The 21,576-nt window shown below is 42.1% G+C and overlaps 1 protein-coding gene across 2 annotated transcripts in view; it reads right to left on the bottom strand.

Moving 5' to 3' along the window:
* The window catches only part of LOC139660855 (mitogen-activated protein kinase kinase kinase kinase 4-like), a 66,060-nt gene extending 52,549 nt beyond the window's left edge, over nucleotides 1-13,511 (bottom strand). For both annotated transcript variants that reach the window (XM_071539114.1, XM_071539112.1), the window contains exons 1-3: nucleotides 13,390-13,511; nucleotides 11,991-12,056; nucleotides 2,786-2,842 (exon numbers count right to left, since the gene is read on the bottom strand). In XM_071539114.1, coding sequence (XP_071395215.1) covers nucleotides 2,786-2,842; nucleotides 11,991-12,056; nucleotides 13,390-13,446 — 180 coding nt within the window. In that variant the 5' untranslated portion in view covers nucleotides 13,447-13,511. The remainder of the gene's footprint in view (nucleotides 1-2,785; nucleotides 2,843-11,990; nucleotides 12,057-13,389) is intronic.
* Between the last annotated feature and the right edge of the window lie 8,065 nt (nucleotides 13,512-21,576).

Here is a 21,576-nt window from a genome sequence, read left to right as displayed (position 1 = left end):
AGAGTTTGAACTTTCACCTCCAGCTGAAACACAAAGCCTTCTGCCTGGGTGTGCAGTCATATGTGTGTGTGTGTGTGTGTGTGTGTGTGTGTGTGTGTGTGTTTATGTGTGTGTGGAGAGAGATAATAGCCAAGCATTTCCTGTTGAAGTGAACAGCATAGAAACCAGTCTAACCAGTTCTGAAACATGCTGATCTGTGACAGTAAAAACAGCATAGAAACCAGTCTAACCAGTTCTGAAACATGCTGATCTGTGACAGTAAAAACAGCATAGAAACCAGTCTAACCAGTTCTGAAACATGCTGATCTGTGACAGTAAAAACAGCATAGAAACCAGTCTAACCAGTTCTGAAACATGCTGATCTGTGACAGTAAAAACAGCATAGAAACCAGTCTAACCAGTTCTGCAACAAGCTATCTGTGACAAAGTAAAAACAGTATAGAAACCAGTCTAACCAGTTCTGCAACAAGCTATCTGTGACAGTAAAAACAGAATAGAAGCCAGTCTAACCAGTTCTGCAACATACTTCTTGCTAAAGGGCACTTGGGCAGCGTTGGTGGGCACTGTACATGAAATACGAGCCACCTTCCAGTCACCAGCACACAGCTGGAACAGACCGCATTAAAAAACCTTGTGGTTATTAGTTGGCTTCTCTACATTTTGGCCGGCCTGCTTCCCAACCTGCTGCAACATGCTGGTATTATCCCACCATCCAACCCCATTTTGCTGGCACTGTTATTGGCCTACATCTGTAAAGCAGAGGCAATATTCAATAAAACCTCCGCACCTCACCCGTTTTGTTCCCTTTTACAGCTGCAACACCACCAGGCAGAACACACACAGTCAAATCAACTCCCCATTTAGATCCAAACGAAAAGTTAAAGGGCCAATCCGTAATGCGCACATAGCCGCGAAGGTAGCCGCAACACTGGAAATTAAAATATGGGGATGAGAGATCTTTTTTTTCATTCTCAAATCGATTTACAGTGTGATGAATTTTATTAAAATTTGATATCGCCAAAACTATCCCGGATCGTGGCTTTAAAACTCCAAAGCGAACAGAAACTTTAATATCCAGGAAATTCGCCTGAAATCTAATAAAAAGCTACTTCTGGGTCAAAACAGAGATATTGGTGGAACTTTGAGAACTGTAAGAAAGAGGAGAGTATTTCATGTAATTGAATTTTGTCAGGCTGGCGCTGTATTAAAGTAGATCTTTGATCTTTGTTTGTTGCCTATGCTGTGGGGAGGGAGTTAGGAGAGGTCGTCAAATGCAGTGTAAAAGTTACTCCACTTCCATCACCTGCGTGTGTGTGTGTTGGGGGGGGGGGGAGAGAGAAAAGAAAGAAGAACACTGCATAACCAATACGGTGAGATAATTCCACCTGTTTCCAAAGTAAATCAACTTGTTTTACAGGAAATTCTTCAGTCAAGTGTCATCTTGGTCTTACTGAAGTGTTCTGCCTTGTTTCAAGATAATGCCACTTGAAAGAGAGAAGCAGCAATATGAGAGAAAGAGAGCTAGAGATGAAGAAGCCATGAAAACCCATTTTGATATTGGCTTTCTGTGAGCTCCTCTTGGTGTCTTAAAACCACTACTAATGACATTTGTTCCTGTGGGGATCATGACTGTTTTCTAACACCCCTGTCTCTTTCTCTCTCTTCCTCCGCTCCTCCCCCTCTCTTTTCATCTGCTGGTTTACATGTCTTAAAGCTGTCAATCTAAAACCATTTGGATTCCACTGGACACACCGCTATCACTGTATGTAAGGACAAGTAATGAATCCTAAACCACCACCGCCACAAGTAAACTTGTCAATCAACTTGTGGGAAACACTGGATTATGCATTGATCATCCACTAAATGATGGGACAAAGTGGTTCATGAAAGAGTGCTTGAAAGTCAGAAAGGTCTTGAAAAGGTCTTGAATGGTATTCCCTTTTCACAGTGAACTAGTGACCTGGGAAAAACTGGGCAGACCAATCAGTGTGAAAGGGTCGATCCAGTTCAGTTGACACCGTAAAACCACCCTGGCCAAGATCAGGGTTGAGTGGTGGGTCAGTGAGTCAGATCCTCTTTTTGTGAAAGTTCAGTGTTTAACCTGTGACGCTTTGGGTCTGGATGTTGTCCACCATGTTGAACACAGAATGTAACACATTAGAACAGGGTATCTGCAGGTTTCAGAAAGCCAAATGTAAGACTTTTTAAGACCTTTATAGTACTAGCTGGAATTTAATTTAAGAACAATTTAAACAACAATTTTGAACTACTACTGTAGTTCTGCATATCCATAGTAGTTTAATATGTTTTGCATATTATACTACTAAAACTGTTAATCTAAGAGTGGATTTGCAGTGAATTGAAATCTGTGATTGCCTGGTGAAAAAATAAGACCTCTAATAACTGTATTTAAGACATTGTAATATTTCTAAAACTCCTTAAAAACTCTTTAAATTTACATATTTTTAAACACTTTGTAGAGACTTCTTAAGGACCCGTGGATACCCTGTATAATATGAAAGCCCATAGGAGATTCCCATATACGAGGCTCGGTGTGAATTGCTTATTACATGAGGATAGACCCAGATCAGCATACTGTAGTATTCCCATGTGTGGGTCACGAGTGTAAAGGAGGTGCGTGCCATGTATACTTGATTTTGACATTATTATTATCTTAAGGTTCAGGCAACATCAGAAGATGAGGGAGAGATGAGGAAGAAAAAAAGGAAGGGAGAGAGAGAGAGAGAGAGAGAGAGAGAGAGAGAGACATGTAATGTACTCTTACCTCTGTGACTTCCATGACTTTGATAGCTGCCAGTTGGCCTGTTTTGACATGACGACCCTGGTGGGATACATGAAGAAAGAGTTAGAAACACACACACACACACACACACACACACAGAAATCATAGTGATGATTGCGATATGAATTTCGATACATGTGGACATAACTTTCTGCATAATTTCTTTTTCTCATAACAAGCGCAGACGGAGAGAAAAAGAGAAGATGGAAAGAGAGAACATGAACGACAATAGAAAGAGAGAGGGAGAGGGAGAGAGAGGGAGAGAGGGAGCGAGCAGGCGAAGAGAGAGAGAGCTGTAAAGTGCAGTCAGGTGAAAAGGGGAAAATTGAAAAGCTTGTCATGAGTCAGAAAGCTGACAAGATACTAGAGTAGCTACACTATAAGCCTTTAAGCTGTGATGTATGACAGAGCTCTGAGCGTTTGAGTGAGTGTGTGCGTGTGTGTGTGTGCGTGTGTGTATAAAATAGACCAGAGGGCAGAACAAAGTCCCTCTATACTCAATCAGTCAGCTAATATTCTGGCGTAGAGAGAGCGGGACAGAGTTTCAGAGAAAAATAGCGAGACAGAGATGGATGGAGCGCTTGAAAATAAACACTGTTCTTGCTTTTCTACATCTACAATATTTGCCTATTGCTTTAGGAACTCTCTCTCACGCACACACCTCATGCGTCTAAATCTTAAACACACCCTCCATCTCTTCCCAGAGAAATGCTACACTGAGGACCCATTTCTTCATAGGAGAAAAACTATCTCATGGAGGACAGCAGGGTGTTGAAACCTGTGTGTCAAAATCAAATATTTCCCAATCAGAGAAGCAGTTTCCATGAATCAGACTCAACAGTACGAACGCTGGTTTGTCCCATCAGCCATCAAGCAGCTGATCAGATACACTGTCAGGATAAACTACAAAGTGCCTAGACACTTTAATGTAGACAGCAGTTCTGTTGTTATATGATTGTGTATTAATGTTATTGTCTTGTATTCTACTGTGTGTTGTTGCTGCAAATCAGTTTCCTGAACTTAACTGAACTGAGCTGAACTGACTTGAATTGAAGAGCGACAACAGGAATGCAGGCACACAGGTAGTAATTGAGATGCTGAGAATGACATCAGCAGGCAGATACTGATTTCACTGATTTCTTCTTTCTAAAATCAGCCAATACCAATGAAATATTAATGACATCTACTGTGGATGCAGATGTCTTATCCATATCCTGTCTGCTTGTATGTACTTCTCAGTACAGGCCTATGGAACAAAAATGAATCCATGATCCATTAACATGTGAGTAAATGTGTAAGTAATACAATCCTGCAATGATATGGTAGAAAAATTCATGAAACCAGTGGAGTGCTCTGAAAAAAATATTCATCTCATATGTAATGATTTTACACTTGGCTATCAGATTTTCTGTGTCAGACTCATTGACCCTTATTCATTCTGGCCTTCATTCTGTCCCAATGTAGAGGACGTTGGTTCTGTAATTGCAAAGAATTGTGGGATACATAGCGACCATTGGCCTGACTGTGATAAATCAGGAAGTGGCCTTCCTGGCCCTTCAGACTCTCTACGGTGTCTGCTAGCCTTGCTGCCACCACGAGTTACAAATATGAAATGTTCTGCTCTAAACTGGGCTACTACAATATACGCTACTGACACACACACACACACACACACACACACACACACGCACACAAAGCCCTCTGCTCTCGAACAGAATTAATTGGAGAAAGCTTGTGCACTTTTTGACACTGAAGTGCAGTGAATCACACACACGTGCACACACACACACACACACACACACACACACACAGAAACATACAGACAGATACAAATGCATTCTCTCTCTCTCTTTCTCTCTCTCTCTCTCACACACACACACACACACACACACCACTGTGGCGGAATAAGGGAACACTACAAATATTGTGTCAGTGAAAAGGTTACCATCACATATTCATACATATGCTAATTAGATACAACAAGAGAGACATTTATAATGCAGACAGGAAGGGGACAAATGAGCAGAATACTCCTATCTCTCTGTCTGCTAGCCTCTAACTTTCTTTCCCTCTCACCCCTCTCTCTCTCTGTCTCCCTCTCTCTCTTCTGCCTCTCTCTCTCTCCTCTGGCTCCCTCTCTTTTCTGTCTCCCTCTGTCTTTCCTCTGGAGAACAGACTGTTAGTTACATATGTGTACTTTGTGCCTGAGTGAACTGCATCTCTGATTGGTTTTCCCCTCCAAACTGCCCATACGAATGACGCTATTTAAAGGCTCTGTGTGTGAGTGTGTGCACATTTCGCTGGAGAAATAGCCTATTTATTCTGTTCCATTCCAATAACATGCAGCCCCCGCTGGCGAGCTGTGGCTAGACTGGTCTATATGTATTGAGTATGATGCTGCAAAAAGGCCAATGATAACTCAGTCATTCAGAGGCCATTCTGTCCAATTGAGAAGAACAGAGAAAATGATGTGGTCCCCGCTGTGTTTGTGAGTGTGTGTATGTGTAATAGACTAGCAATGGCCAGGGTACACAGCCAAAGGAACTTTAGAATAGAATAGAATAGAATAGAATAGATCTCCTCTCTATACCTTCCTGTTATTGTTACTGTCATCACATACAATGGAGCCAATTTGAATCTCGCTTGAGACAGACATACGAATAAAAACCCTTCAGTGCATAAATAAAAGTTTTAAAAATGACAAGTAGGGGAGAGAGAGAGATAGAGAGAGAGAGAGGGGGGGGGAGAGAGAGAGAGAGAGAGAGAGTATGGAGAGTATGGAGGCCAGTGACTTCTGAGGATGTTCTAACTGGGGGACTTCCCCCATATTCCCACTGCTCTGGGACAACACGCACACACACACACACACACACACACACACACACACACACACACACGGGGTATCAGCCCAAACCACAGTTCTAAACCTCATGGGGGGTCGCTTTCCTTTTCTCTCTCTCCAGTTTTCCTCTCTGTCTCTCTCCCTCTTCCTTCCTCCCCTCCTCCCTCTCAGCCTTTCACCTCTGCCTTCCTTCCTTTACCCTCTCGCTCTCTCCCTTTCCCCTCTCTCTCTCTTTCCTCTCCTCTCTTTGTCTGTCTCTCTCCCCCTCTCTTTCTCCTCTCCCTCTAACAAACACAGACATATCAACTCAACAGCACCAACAGCACGTTCAAGGAGGTTTCCTGTCTCTCTCTCTCTTTCTCTCTCAGTTCAAAACACCCCACCACTCCTGCGCTAACTTTGCAACAAAGACTTTCATTCCAAAGCGAGATATGCTCCATTTGAAAAATAATCGCAGGCATGCAAGTAAAACTCATCATGGAATATCAATGAAGATATTGGTTACAAAACTGTAACACTGTTGAGGATGGAATTAACTGTACTTGTGAATCATTGATTGAAAAAGGTCCAGAAGCAAAAATCTTCCAAAAGAGAAGTTGAGTTGTTTTGGAATGACGCAACAAAATCCTAGACTTGATACTGGAAATGTCAGTCTAGAAATACTTTAGAATACTTTAGATACTTCCCATAAACCACATTGCTCTACATACTCCATTTTGCGCTCGAAGAACAGCGCACTCGTCCTGTGCCATAAAGCAATATCTTTGTGCTGTAAATCAATACAGCAGATTTCCTGCAATCGTTTGGCTTCAGAACACTTGGATTATGCTGTGTGGAGTAATTGTATGGTCATTTTTTGCCCTTTTTGGAACTCTAAAGAATATAGCCCCGCCACTTGTGTTGCTTTGGAGAAGGCTGAACTATTCCTTTAACTTCTCTGTTGCACACAGGTTGCATGGCTAAGCCTTGTTCAAACCCACAGAACTTTATTTTAAATTCTAGTCAAGATAACACGTTTTCCAAAGACACCAAATGCGTCATGCTGAATTACAGGGAAATGTGTATATATAATGATGCACAAACACCTAGATTTTTTCCATTTGATGTAATGGTGCAGCCATAAAAACATGGCGTCTTGTATTTGAATATTTCATTCAATATAAGCAGCTAGAGCTTCAAGAAAAAGTTGAAACGAGCAGATACAGAATATGGATGTGACATTGTTGTACAGTTAGGATTTTTTTTTTTCTAACTTTGAAGCTACTTAAGAGGAAATTTAAGGGTAAAGTCAGGAAAAGTCAGCGTACAAGGGGTTAACATGATTAAGGTAAGATGACTGATATCTGGGTCACATAAAGGGAAGGAAGGTGACGGCGTTGCAGGTTGCATCCAGACAGATTTGGAGAAGTGTGAGTGATTCAGCCCGAGTATTGCGTTACAGCTGGCTGCTGTACTGTGGATGTTTCATGATGTTTCAGCATGGCGTCACGTCGGTTTGCTGAGCTCTTTCAACTGTGGAGCCAGTGGTTTTAGGAGGCTCAGATTGCGGTGTTACAATAGAGCAAATGCAACATGGTGCGCTTTGACCTTCCACAACTTAACAGGAAAAACACACTCAGAAAACAGTTCTCAGCTCCTCATCAACAGCTGAATAGCTCCTTATCAACAGCTGAAAGATTTATTGCTATTTATTTCATATTTGCTATGTAACCATTATTTAACCGAGAAGGTCAGTTACAAATAGTCTACAGCTGCATAATTATGAAAGACATTGTAGGCTAATGCTACTTCTGACTTTTCAGCATTTCTCAATTAGTGAAGTTTGACACACATTCACATTGACACACACGCACACACACACACACACACACACACACACACACAAACACACACCCGTACCCTTACAGTGGTGGCGTGCAGAGAAGGGAAGTTCCTCTTTGCAAATAGGGAAACGCCCTGTGTCAGAGCGTGTGTGTGTGTGTGTGTGTGTGTGTATCTCTGTGTGTGTGTGTGTGTGATGACTACATGATGAGTAGGAGCAGCAGTCTTTGTCCTGATGCTGATGTAGCACTGAGAATGGAGATCTAGCCAATGCAAAAACATGGAAGTTTCAATGCAAAATGTAGAAAAATGAACAGACTAATCAACTAGTCTGCAATCAAATACAAAATATGAATATTGCAAATTGATATGTAGACTGATGAGCTGTGGATATGTAATGCTTTGCTCTGGCAACTCTGTATGGAGTTTAACTACTGGATTTCTATTGTTTACCAGTATGTCACCTACAGATTCATTTAGTTTAAGTCATTTTTAGCTCTTTTTTCTCTCTGTCTGCTTATCTCTCATTCTTCCCTCAATCTCTCTCTCCCTCTCCTATCTGCTGTATTGCTGATAGATGCATATTGTCGGTGTTCTGAAGAAACATCTCAGCTTGTGCCTTGTCGACATTTGACAAAAAAACATTGCATGACCCTGGGACCAAGCCACACCATTGGCAATGCATGGCAAACAACAAGTTCCCTCTCAATTCCTGTTATTTTGTCTTCACTAACATGTTCTGAGAAGCCAGGCCTTTCAGACTGTCAGGGTTGGATTGTTTTGTCACAGGGCAACAGTACTACTCTAGGCATACTACCACCATGTGACTAATACTGCACATAATACATCCTTTAACACCAGTGTGAGTGTGTCGTGTGTGTTTGTGATTTGCCCCCTGCGCATACCGCATCAAATTAACACAAATAACTTTGTCTGTATTGCGCGTGTGTTTATGAAACCAAAAAGAAACCAGTTAACTATTTCAAATCGATGTTTTCCATGAGTTGCAGAGAGAAAGCAAGAAATAAAGAAAAAAAGGTGGTGAGTTAGCAGAGTAATGAGGGGAGAGGAGAGGAGGGGAGAGGAGAAGAGAGGAGAGGAGAGGAGAGGAGAGGAGAGGGAAAAGACACAAGAGGAGAAAAGGGTTATTGTGTCTGTCTAATTCAGGCCTCACCACTCCTCAATTGCTCCCTCCATCCCACACTCTTCTCCCTCTCTCCCTCCATCTCTCTTCATTGTCTCTATGTTGGCATGTCGTACTACCTGCTGCCCAGTAGGCTGTTTCACTATACTCAAATGAAAATGGTTTGGTAGGCTCTTCTTTCTCTGTCAGTGTACTGACAGCACCACAATGTCACACTGTTTTCTGGGCTTGATTGAGAAGACTACGAATTGGCAAGTAAAAGAAATACCCACAATGCTGTGTGACATGAGTCATGGTAAAATTAACCAGTCACGGAAAACAGCACCCTGATGCTAAACCATAATTAATATTAATATTCAGTCAGCTCTGACAACTGTTCCAATTATGACTTAATTTACAGATTAATTGGAACTAACCACTTGGCCAATCAGTAGCCAGTCTACAGGTTTATTAGCCTAGCACTAAGCACTAAGCTGGTTTCTCAAGTCAATAACAGCTTGATGTGATATGGTTTTGCTATAAAATTTAAATATGCTCCGCTGCCAAAAATAGCATCCACAGCTTTATTTTTGTGACTCCTTGCCAAGACCAATTTATCTATGACTTAATTGTACAATCTTGTATAATCAACAGCACCCAGATACGTACATGCATATGTACATGCATATTGTAGGGTTGTGGCTGCATTGCTGCTGCACAATACAGGGAGTACAAGTCCTCCAGCAGTGGATGAAAAGAGACAACAGGACCAGAATGACATGGCTCGCTGCGTCTGCTGTCAATGTGGAGCTTCATTGAAACTACTGGCTGCTATTTACCTTTTTTTGCCGTTCTGCTGTTTGCTCACTCATAACACTGTATGTTAGGAACTTTCAGACGTGGCATCTCCGTCGTCGACTCCTATCTACTTCTTTAGAAACAGGACATCCTGTCAACTCTGGCCCATCGTCTATTGACCTGACAGTCCTTGCCAACAAAGAAACCCACACACACTTTTACCATACTACCTCTAGGCCCAGACAGCAAGCATTTCTCTGCAGTAAACGTCCTGAATGGGTTCATGGATCGACATCTGACGCCTGTGGTAGAAACTCTGCCAAAGCAAGCAGTGAGTAAGCTTCCTATTTCACATCCCATCCCAAGTATCACATCCCATGTACATTTACTATAGTCTACTATGCATCTGGCCAGTCCAGTGGCGCTGTAAGCTCCAAAAGTGTCTGACCACAAATAGACTATACATGGTTTTGTTCTACATGGGAAAAAAAGGCCAGTAAGTGTATGAGCTACTTTACATTTACTATACATGTGGCCAATCCGGCAGCCTGTAGGTGGCGCTAGAGGCTCCAAACGTGTCTGACCAAGGTTATACTGTAAACAGTTTTCTTCAGCATCTTACAAAAAAGTAAATCTGCCAATCTTCAACTTTCTACTCCAAAGTGCCAGACCTACTGCACATTTACTGTACATGCTTTGAACATCTACAGGTCCCAATCATGCCTAGCTATAAGAACTGACTAATTGAGTATGCCATATTTCAAGGTTCTACCCTCTACGGTATGCCTCCTGTAGAAAAATTAAAATGATCGGGTAAAATTGACTGAAGCAGAGATGTAAGAATCTGTGAGGGAAACAGGAGGGTTAAGTTGCTAAAAAATGCCTAAAATGTGATGTAATGCAAATGTAACACCAGCATCATTCAAAAGCAAACACACATATAAATAAACAGAGGAAGAGCACAAATGCTTTGTCAGCATCTCCAGCAGTCATGTCAATCCACAACAGAGTGAAAGAAGTGGGGAAAAAATGTTTTCTTTAGGGATTCTGTGTGTGTGTGTGTGTGTGTGTGTGTGTGTGTGTGTGTGTGTGTGTGTGTGTGTGCAGAAGTCATTGTTCTATAGGCCCTGTTCCTGTCCTGGTCTCCCTTGACGGAGCCCAGGGTTGACACACACACACACAAACCCACACACACACACACACACACACACACACACACACACACACACACACACACACACACACACACACACACACACACACACACGCACACACACTCTCTCTCTCTAGAAAGCCTGTCTGGGCATAACAAAGCATATGGATCTACACAGCCCCCCTCACTGTTATCAGTAACACTTTGATGCTCATAAGTCATTATCAAGCATCGTAAACTGAGTGCATACTTATTATTATCGCACCATGATATAATAAACCAATGCACATAAAACTTTAATTGTTTGCCTGATGATTACATTGTTAAAGTAAGGTTTTTCTCTGCTTCTAATGGGCTTGTAATTTACTTAAGGAACATTTTAATGACAGTTATTTTCTTAAATAGAAGTTATGACTGAGAGAATGTATATACAAATTAGTATTCTGAACAGAGGTTTCACTCTCTCCACAATAAAAAAACAAGATCAGATCAAATGGGGGTCTGCAGTCGATTTGAGGGTCTTTCCCTGTGTTAACGCAGCACTGGATCTGAGTCATGGGGTCAAATATGTGATTTTCTACTCCTGGGTAAAAGCAGCCTGTGTCAGGCCAACATAGGCCTTACTGTCCTGTGCATCTCTTGCAACATTTCCTCTTTCAGGAAATCAAGTGGCAATAGAGGCACACACCCATCTTCTGTGACACACACACAATCGTGTTACTATACTTCTGAGAACCTTCCATTGACTTCATTCATTCTCTAACCCTTAACTGTTAACCCCAGCCTTAATTCCTTCCCTAACCTTAAAGCAATACACAAGTTTTGGGGAGATTGGTGGTCCATGAAAGTTGGATATTTTCAAAAAGGGCCTGTATGCCACTACTGTCACACAGTTCTCACTTGCCCCAAAAGTCTTCATTTGTTTATGCTAATTAAGTATTATAACACATATAGTAACAAGTATAGCAGGAGCGTGTGAACATGGTTTGCACTGAGGGTAAAGTCAGCTGGACCGGGCTAAAAAACTAAACACCTCTTCCAACCACAAACCACACACACGAAAACAAACAGATGATACTGCGATAAGGAAGTGAGCCCCACCCAGGACATTAAAGATGCTGCAGGGTGTGTGTGTGTGTGTGTGTGTGTTTGTAAGTTTGTGCATGCTGTCTGTAAGTGACTACAGAGCTACAGGTGAATTCAACCAACCGAAAATATCTTTTTTTTTCTTCCTGACTAACTGGAAATAGCCTAGTTCTAGTGAGTTTTACTAGAAGTGAGGTTGACTCATTAGCAACATACTGTGTGTATATGCGTGTGTGTGTGTGTGTGTGTGTGTTTTGAGACACCAAAAACGCACACACTTGCCATGCATGCAACTAACACTTATTAAAATGGGAAACACAGAGGCGGAGAGACAGAAAGACTGTGTGGGAATTGAACTACTGACCTTGTAGACTTGCCCATAGGTTCCATTGCCAACCACCTCCACCAATTCAAAGATACCTGCTGGGTCCTAGAGCAAAAGACAATATGGTCAAATAAATAAGAGTACAGAAGAGAAGAGAAGAGAAGAGAGGGATGGAGTAGAGTGGAATGGAGCAGAGTACAGTAGAAGTAGAGTAGAGAGGAGATGCTGGGTCCTAGAATACAAGTCAAACTAGAGAACCATATAGAATACAATAGAATAGGAGCAAAGTGGAGCAGATTGAATTAGAGCTAAGTAGAATATAATAAGGGGTATAATAGGGCTACACTTTACATATAAAGTTATAATGAAACAGTGACAGACAGCTTAATAAGTTCAGTGTTAAGGGTCAATGGGGAATGACAACTGGGACCAAAGTAATGTGGACAACACAGTGGAATAAAAATAACCTGGAAAGATGTGTTAGCTGTAAACGTTATCAGAATTGCCCAAAATGTTGTCTGTCATGGCTTCATAAACTATAGGATTATTACAGTGACACCGCAGGAGATGAAAAATGCCATTACGGTACTCGTAGCACAGATGAGTTCCTATAGGAATATTATAGAAATAGTATAAGAATATTATAGGGATGTTATGGTGATATCATAGGAGATTAAAAAAAAAGTACCATAGGGTCACTATAAACTCACAAAAAGTCACACAAGACTCACAATTCAGTCTTTATAGGAATATTATAGGAATATTTTAGCGATATCATAGGAGATTAAAAAATACCATACAGTAGCTATAAGGTCACTATAAACTCACTGTTGAGTACAGACTCCACGATGGGAATATTACAGTGATTTGTCGTTATGGTGTATAACTTTGTTGGTCAAACAAGATTGTGCCAATAACTTTGCAGGGCGAATTTTTGTGTTTGGAGTGTTTTTTTCTCCATCAGTTTAAAACTATAAGAAAACGGGACGAGTATAAGTGTAAAAGCCTTGAAAACATGCTGCTGTGTCAAAACATTTCCACCAAAGCTATGCTATGACTGCCGTGTCTTGTTATCGACTATCTGTTGCATGTCAACGTTTCAACAAGCCAGCCAACAGAAATCCTGCAAAATACAGCGGTTGTGTCTGCACATTTTACACCAAACAGGACACAGGGAGAGTTTAATTTGAAAGCAAACTGTCAACAGAAGAGCCTGCAGAATATAACAGTCTAAACAGTACACACCAACAAAAGAAAGGACACGATAAAAGTTTCATTTGAATCCAAAAAGTGTCGACTATCTGTTGCATGTAGTTAGCTTAACTTTTCCTCGACTGCTCACCAAGTTAAACAGCTTGAAACTTTGTCGCCCCACCATATCCTACAATGTTTACCCAAACATCTCAATAAAAAAGAAAGACAACATTTCTCGACTTACTCTTAAAGCAGCGAGGTCTATACTGTCCAGACTCCGAGTGGTGTTTTCTCTCGACATTGCTGCCAATAATGTTGTCAGCGGTTTGATTTTACAGACAAGACATGGACGCACAAGATTTCTCCTCCACAAACTAACGGTTTTTTCGGCTTGTCGCTTCCATTCTGAGGTTTAGCTAACAGTGTCAAGCTAGTGAAGGTAGACCATGCGACTTCCGCTCAGACATTTCAAAATATTCCGGTTATTAACGTGTCTCAACTTTTGAGCAAATAGTAAGTCCAAATTTAATTTAGTTTTATCATCATTATACGGGAGAACAAAAATCGAGAAAAGGTACATACAACTATTTGGAAGCCACCTCTAAATCCGTTTTCACAAGTTTCCGTATGCCCCACTGCCTACAAATTTTCATCTATTATTTTGAAAGTAAAATCACTCGACTTCCGCTCGCTCTCCATCTAACTGCATCTGACTTGACGCAGCTGAGTTTTGCTCCAGAGAAGTGATTTTGTGCAGAGCGACACAGGAAACCTGACATCCAGCAAACCCCGGAAAAAACGACGAGGAAACTTTGCCTTACTCCCCCCCCTCTCTCTCTCTCTCCTCTGTTTGCTTTATTGACATGAAGTCAGATGAACAGTATCGGCCCAAATAAATAAGTAGCACACAAACAAACATCTGTTCCACTTGCATGTGTGTGTGTGTGTGTGTGTGTGTGTTTCTCTGTCAGTGTCAATGAGAAAAAGTTCACTATGCTGATTTTACACTCTGCACTGCACTTCATCATCAGTTGTCACTATCCTCTTTATATGAATATATAACTGTCTTAATTATTCAAATTTTTTCCAATATTATGCAGCACTGCATAGTCTCTGAACTGAAAGGAACATTCTCACACACTCACACACACACAGGGACTTAAAGTGTGTCTGTGGCGTACAATAGTGACTCTATGACCTTACTATACTTTATAGTGTTTTTAACTCTCAACTTTGGTATTACTATAAAATGAAACAGTATCAGTATAGTACAATATTACTTATGCTGTTATTATTCCTTTTCATAAGACAGCTGTCTGGGTATTCAGAGTATCTCCACCCATCAGCTTGATTGCGGTTAAAGCCACAGTCCATCATTGCAGAATGGCGCCCCCTGTTGAAACGCTGCTGCCCCCACCTGGCTTTGTTTACATATCTATTCATTAGATTACACATGTTTTTCACTCTTAATTTGTAGCCCCGCCCTTTTCTGCAATGACTGACAGTGCTGTATATGACAGCTAAGCAAGCACATGGATTTGTTTGCATGTGTATACGCAACAACTGGAGGACATGCGCTTTATGATGAATTAATACAATTCCAAAAAGTTTTTTTTTTTTCCATCTGGTGAAACTTGTCAAGAAGACTCCACAGCTCCAAGGTGTTATTGTTCATATTCATTGAATATAAAGCTGCTTGAAAAGAGCATGTGTGCTCAAAAAATAAAGGTTATAATGATAGCAATAAATAATAATAATAAAATGCTAATTGTATCTTTAAAGAAATACACAGTGCTTTTGGCATGTGCTCTTTGGTCATCTTATGCAATGAGAAGGTAGACACTTTACTTAATAAAGTAATTACACCATCATTACAACAGTCATTACACTAACATTATTACTGGTATAATACAGGTATATTCCATTAGTATACATGATAGTGGAGTAACAGACTATCACTACACCTCTGCAGCTATAAGCCTGAGTTGTATGTGTATAGAAGCTGAGAAAAGAGGAGAGAACTTCACTGTCGATTAAACAAACATAAAATGGATGTTAGCTGCAGCGTTGGGAGCGGCTAGTTAAAACGGCATAGGAGAAGTTTATTGTCGATTAAATTGAATGAAATGCTCATTTGCCTTGAGCAGACGGAACGCAGAAAAAAAAAATGTGTGTGAGCAGCCATTTATGTAAGGATAAGGCGTGGAAAATGATTCAAAACTGCATATATTATTCCTGCTAAATAACACAAGTTAACTCTATACGTCTATTTTGGGAGGGAAAATGCATTAGCCACAGTTAATGACTTTAGCATATTTCTTTATTGTGCCTATTTAGCTGTGTTTTAAAGTGTGAAATGCATTGGAGAGATGGAGCATGGCATTCCTGTCTCCTGACCGATCCAATGACTCACAGTCAGCCTGTTGAAATAATGGTCATTATGTGGTGGGACACACTCAGTGGGCGTGTGTGTGTGTGTGTGTGTGTGTGAGAGAGAGAGAGAGGGAGAGAGAGAGAGAGAGAGAGAGAGAGAGAGAAACTACGTACAGTATGTCCGTTAGTGTGAGTGTGTAGGAGAGTGAGAGAAAGAGATGGAGACTGACTCTCTCGCGCCCTCTGTGTGTGTGTGAGTGTGTGTGTGTGTGTGTGTTAGTGTATGTGACAGAGTCAGAGTGAGAGAGTGAGAGGGGGAATAGAAGATGACTGTGTGTCTATGAGTGTGTGTGTGTGTGTGTGTGTGTGTGTGTGTGTGTATGTGTGTGTGTGTCGCGGTGAAGAATGGTCTCTCTGTGGTCTCACACAGTGGCCCTGTTCACACCAGGGTCAGCTGCTTACACACACACACACACACACACACACACACACACACACACACTATGACTTAGCTGGACTCTTATCCAACCTAAACAGGACAACATTCTAACATTCTGACAATTGAACAAGAAAATACCAAAATACCAGAGTGATAGAGATAGAGGTCTCTCTCTATCTCCCTCTCTCTAAAAATATGTTTTTTAATGCAAATTTTATATGACTGTATGCGTGTGTGTGTGTGAGTGTGAGGGTGGGCGTGTGTGTTGGCAAGCTATATACATGGTATTCTGTCATGAGAGTCAGTTGACATTCAATGTCCCTAAACCACTTCCTGAATCAGCCTGCAAACAAACACACACACACGCACACACACACACACACACACACACACACATTTGTATTGCTGTACTTGTGAGGACGTGACTTCATTTATGCCTTAACCCTAAACTTAAATATAAAAATCCACCCTAAAACACAATAATAAACAGCTATTGGTGATGTACTTTGTTTTCCTATAAGTCCATTCTGTTGTCTGGTGTATTTTCATTGTTACTGTGGATAACTGGCCAAACAACATGATGTCACTTCCAGATATTTCCAGCAGCAACAATGGAGTTTCAGAGCAGAAAACGTTTCAGCGATCATCAACAAAACATCAGGTTTTGGTGTCAGTCCCTCAGAATCAACGAGCGAGGGCTTTGACTGGAAGCGACAAGTTCACGCCCCTTCTACGGGGCTGTTGAAAGGCATTCTGGGAAACGTAGGAAAACTGTAGCCTAAGTAAACAAGACAGGAACAATCCAAAGTCACCTGAAAGGGAAGATCCGGGAGGCTAAAGAGAAGTACAGGAGGAAGCTGGAGCAGAAACTCCAGCAGAACAACATGAGAGAGGTCTGGAGCGGCATGAAGACCATCACTGGTTTCAGGCCGACTGGCGGCAGAGGGGCTGAGGGCGGCTCGGACAGAGCCAACGAACTTAATCTGTTCTTCAACAGATTTGACACAGTGACCCCTGCCCAGCCCCCCCTTGACTCATCTGTCGTCTGCCTCCAACCAACATCTACTCAATCGCCCCCCCCTCCCCCCTCCTACAGCCCCCCATCCTCCACTGAGGGTCCCACTTCCCCCCCCTCTGGCTCCCAGACTGACTGCCCTCTCCAACCTGACAACTCCACCCCTCCCCCTCCCCTACCTGTAACCTCTACAGTGTGCTTCACAGCTGACCATGTAAGAAGACAGCTGATGAGACTCCACTCAAGCAAGGCTGCAGGCCCTGATGGTGTCAGCCCCAGGGTGCTCAAAGCCTGTGCCCCCCAGCTATGTGGAGTACTTCACCATGTCTTCAACATGAGCCTGAGTCTTCAAAGGGTCCCCGTGCTGTGGAAGACGTCCTGCCTCGTTCCTGTGCCGAAGACGCCGCGTCCCGCTGGCTCCAAGGACTACAGACCGGTGGCATTGACCTCCCACATCATGAAGACCCTGGAGAGACTTGTCCTGGAACAGCTCCGACCCATGGTCAAGCCACTCTTGGACCCCCTCCAGTTCGCCTACCAGCCCCGACTTGGAGTTGAGGACGCCGTCATCTACCTGCTAAACCGCGTCTACGCCCACCTGGACAAACCGGCGAGCACGGTGAGGGTCATGTTTTTTGACTTCTCCAGTGCTTTCAACACCATCCGGCCGGCTCTACTGGGTGAGAAGCTGACAGCGATGCAGGTGGACGCCCCCCTCGTGTCCTGGATTGTCAACTACCTGACTGGCAGACCGCAGTATGTGCGCTTGCAACACTGTGTGTCAGACAGAGTGGTCAGCAACACTGGGGCCCCGCAGGGGACAGTCCTATCTCCCTTCCTCTTCACCCTCTACACCACGGACTTCAACTACAACACAGAGTCCTGCCATCTTCAGAAGTTCTCTGATGACTCTGCTATAGTTGGATGTATCAGCAAGGGTGAGGAGGCTGAGTATAGGGCTGTGGTGGGAAACTTTGTCACATGGTGTGAGCAGAACCATCTGCAGCTCAACGTGGCAAAGACTAAGGAGCTGGTTGTGGATCTGAGGAGGGCCAAGACACCGGTGACCCCTGTTTCCATCGAGGGGGTCAGTGTGGACACTGTGGAGGACTACAAGTACCTGGGAGTGTACATTGACCATAAACTGAACTGGGCTAAGAACACTGAAGCCCTCTACAAGAAGGGCCAGAGCCGTCTCTACTTTCTGAGGAGGCTGAGGTCCTTCAACATCTGCCGGACAATGCTGAGGATGTTTTATGAGTCTGTGGTGGCCAGTGCTCTCCTGTTTGCTGTGGTGTGCTGGGGCAGCAGGTTGAGGGCAGCAGACGCCAACAGACTCAACAAACTGATCCGCAAGGCCAGTGACGTTGTGGGGGTGGAGCTGGACTCTCTGGTGGCAGTGTCACAGAGGAGGATGCTGTCCAAGTTACATGGCATCTTGGACAATGTCTCCCACCCGCTCCATGACTTGCTGGTCAAGCACAGGAGCACATTCAGTGCAAGACTCATTCCACCGAGATGCACCACAGAGCGCCACAGGAACTCATTCCTGCCTGTGGCCATCAAACTTTTCAACTCCTCCCTCAGAGTGTCAGACACTCTGAGTCAGTAGACTGGCTCTTGAACTTATTTCATCCTGTCAGCAGTTACAACCCATAACTTATAACTTATATCTAACTGTGCAATACCAATTTTTTTTGTGCAATAATTCAACTGCAATAATTCAACTGTGCAATACTTATTAATTATTTAATTATTTACACTGGTGTATGTATATATTGGAGTATGATGCATATTGTACATAATTCTTATTTCTCTTTTCTCTTATTCCTATATTATTATTATTATTTTTATTTTTATTCTCATTGTTATATATTGTAGTATAATGCACATATTTTACATATTTCTTACTTTCGTATTTCTATTTTTCTTATAATTTCTTATAATTTCTCTACGCTTGTATATATTCACTTCTACAATGTGAGCAGCTGCAATGTAACCCAATTTCCCCTCGGGGATCAATAAAGTATTTCTGATTTCTGATTTCTGATAAGTTATCACAAAATAACTTCATCACAAAATAACTCCTGGAACGCATTGAACATCACAAATTGATGACATCAAATATTATAACAGTATCAGAGGGTGGAGATTTCCTTTAACCCTCTACACTACTGTAAATGCTTAACCTTAACCCTAACCTAAACCTAATCCTAAATCTAATCTTAACCCTAAACTCTAAACTCCTAACACTAAACTAGCCCTTTGTAGAAGTGAGGACCAAATATGTCCTCACTTTGGAGGATTTGCCTCATCTGTCTATCCTTATGAGGATACTTGGTCCTCATAAGTAAGGAAATGCAAACACACACACACACACACACACACACACACACACACACACACACGCACAGCGCCTAGAGCATTCCTCGGGAAAAATAAAAACACATCATTCATCTCCTGCAGAGGCATGCTGAAGTGATTCTGATGGCTCGGCTGAGCATCTCTGTTTATCTGCCTCTGTCTGCCTCGATGTGGCTTTATCTGCCCTTTTCTCATGGAATGGCTTCAGGCAGGGGTTCCCAAACTTATTTTAGACCCACAAACATCCACATTAGACCACAGACTCCCACCGGATAAGACTGTATCCCACGGAACCCCATCTGAGAAGATTTTAGTGGTTATGACTTAGTGTAGAAATATATTATAGAGCTGTCTATAATGTAGGTGGAGTGATAATAACAGTGGGAAGAGGGGAATCTATGATCAAAAAAGTAATACTATACATTGTCTTTGCCTAGAGAGTGAAATAAAGATGAAATGTAACTATTCAACTATATTTTGCTGCGGACCCTTTGGAAACCCCCTTAAGGACCCCTGGAGGACCCCAGACCCCACTTTAGGCACCACTGGCCTAAAGTGTACTCCCACTATAAAGACTTCTTGTCCACATGAAGCAGTAAAGTTGCTATTCTGGACCTATACTGTAGTTACCAAGCTTCTAAGATGGACTACTAGGAGCTGTAACTGTGACAACAAATAGTCACTGCTACCCAGCCCCATCCCTTACACACACACACACACACACACACACACACACACACACACACACACACACAGAGTTTAATTTAAGACCTTTTTTAATGCCACTTATAATGAAACACATGACTAATTTTGCAACTGAAATAAAAGAAAATGAAATGAACTGCAGAATAAAGGTCTGTGTGTCTGGACTGATTTTTCTCCAGAATTCTCCAAATCTCCACACCAAGAAATTGCAACATTTGATGAGCTCTAAAACAGAACTGAAAACCTAAAGAGTGACTAAACCCCAAACCCAAATCTGTGTAAAACCTGACATCTAAAGGTAAAAAGCATGCTACTGAAATGGCCATCTGCTATTGGCTGATCTTTGGTGATTAGATTAGATTATTTGATGTCAAATTACTCTTTAAAAATCTTCATTTTGATAATCTGAGAGATTCTCGGTGACACCTTTGGTGATCAGTGGTCAGTGCTTTGGTGTTTTGCGCTCACTGTGGACACTGACCCAACATACTGTAATAATAAAGACACTCAATATAGACTGCAGCTTCTTATACTTCTTCTACCTTCATATATTTTATTCCAATTCCATTTTTTTTTTCCTGGGAAATAAGAACAGAAGAAGAGTTTAGAACAGCAAATGTAAAAGCTTTCATGAACTGGGTATAGTTTGAATCTCTATTGTTTGGTATCAATCACCGACAGAGAGTAGCAAAACATTTATTTATATGAACAAGTTGCAGATTATTACTTTAGCTTCATACCTTTTAATGCCTTGAGTTTAGATCATATACTTCAAGACATTTACAGTACGACTTTTTCAAGACCTGCAAACACCCTGGGTTGGTGTTGATGATTTTTAGTCGTCACAAACACTTTTTAAACTTTTTTTTGACAGAGAAAGCAGAAATACATCCCGATATTCTAAATATCTCCCCCGTCTCACCTTTTACTTACCTCTCTCCTTTCTTTCCCACCACACCAGTCTCTCCTCCTCCTGAGTGATTGCTGCCTCCTCTCTCATTTGCCCCGCTCACCACAAGAGAGCGCTGTTGCTAATTGTTTGTGTGTCACTCATGTCAAAGTTGACAACCTACTGTATATGAGAGGGAAAAAAATAGAGCAGAAACAGCAGAAGTGCAAGGCAGGACAGGCTTCAGTTCACTTTCAGTTTGCCTGTCAGTTTGCATGCAATTGCTGTTATAATCAGCATCAAATAGGCTGCGTGCACAAACAGAAAATCAGATTTTGACTCTTTACAGCATAGATATGACTTCCTCCCGGCTGTCTTATTAGAGAACACCGGATTCCCATGTTGTTCCTGCGAAGAGGAGATCTTTGTCACAAAAAAGTTGAAACTCGGACGTGTAAAACCAGCTGGAGATTATAATATTTAATCAGTCAGACGAGCAAACTCAACTCGCTTCAACATCGCTGATCAGACTGATAGACAGAGCAGGAGGCGAGAGAAGGAGGAAGAGAGAGAAGGTGCGTGTGAGAGAGGAACAAGGACAGATAAAAAGAAAAAAAAAAAACGAGAGCGAGAGGATAATAAAAAC

This window comes from Centroberyx affinis, unplaced genomic scaffold (assembly GCF_046629955.1).
Source record: "Centroberyx affinis isolate AG114_WGS23_722 - 3 ecotype Tasmania unplaced genomic scaffold, CSIRO-AGI_Caff_v1 ptg003397l_1, whole genome shotgun sequence".
Lineage (NCBI taxonomy): Eukaryota > Metazoa > Chordata > Actinopteri > Beryciformes > Berycidae > Centroberyx > Centroberyx affinis.
Note: the sequence above shows the minus strand (reverse complement) of the source record. Positions and strands in the feature narration are given on the sequence as shown.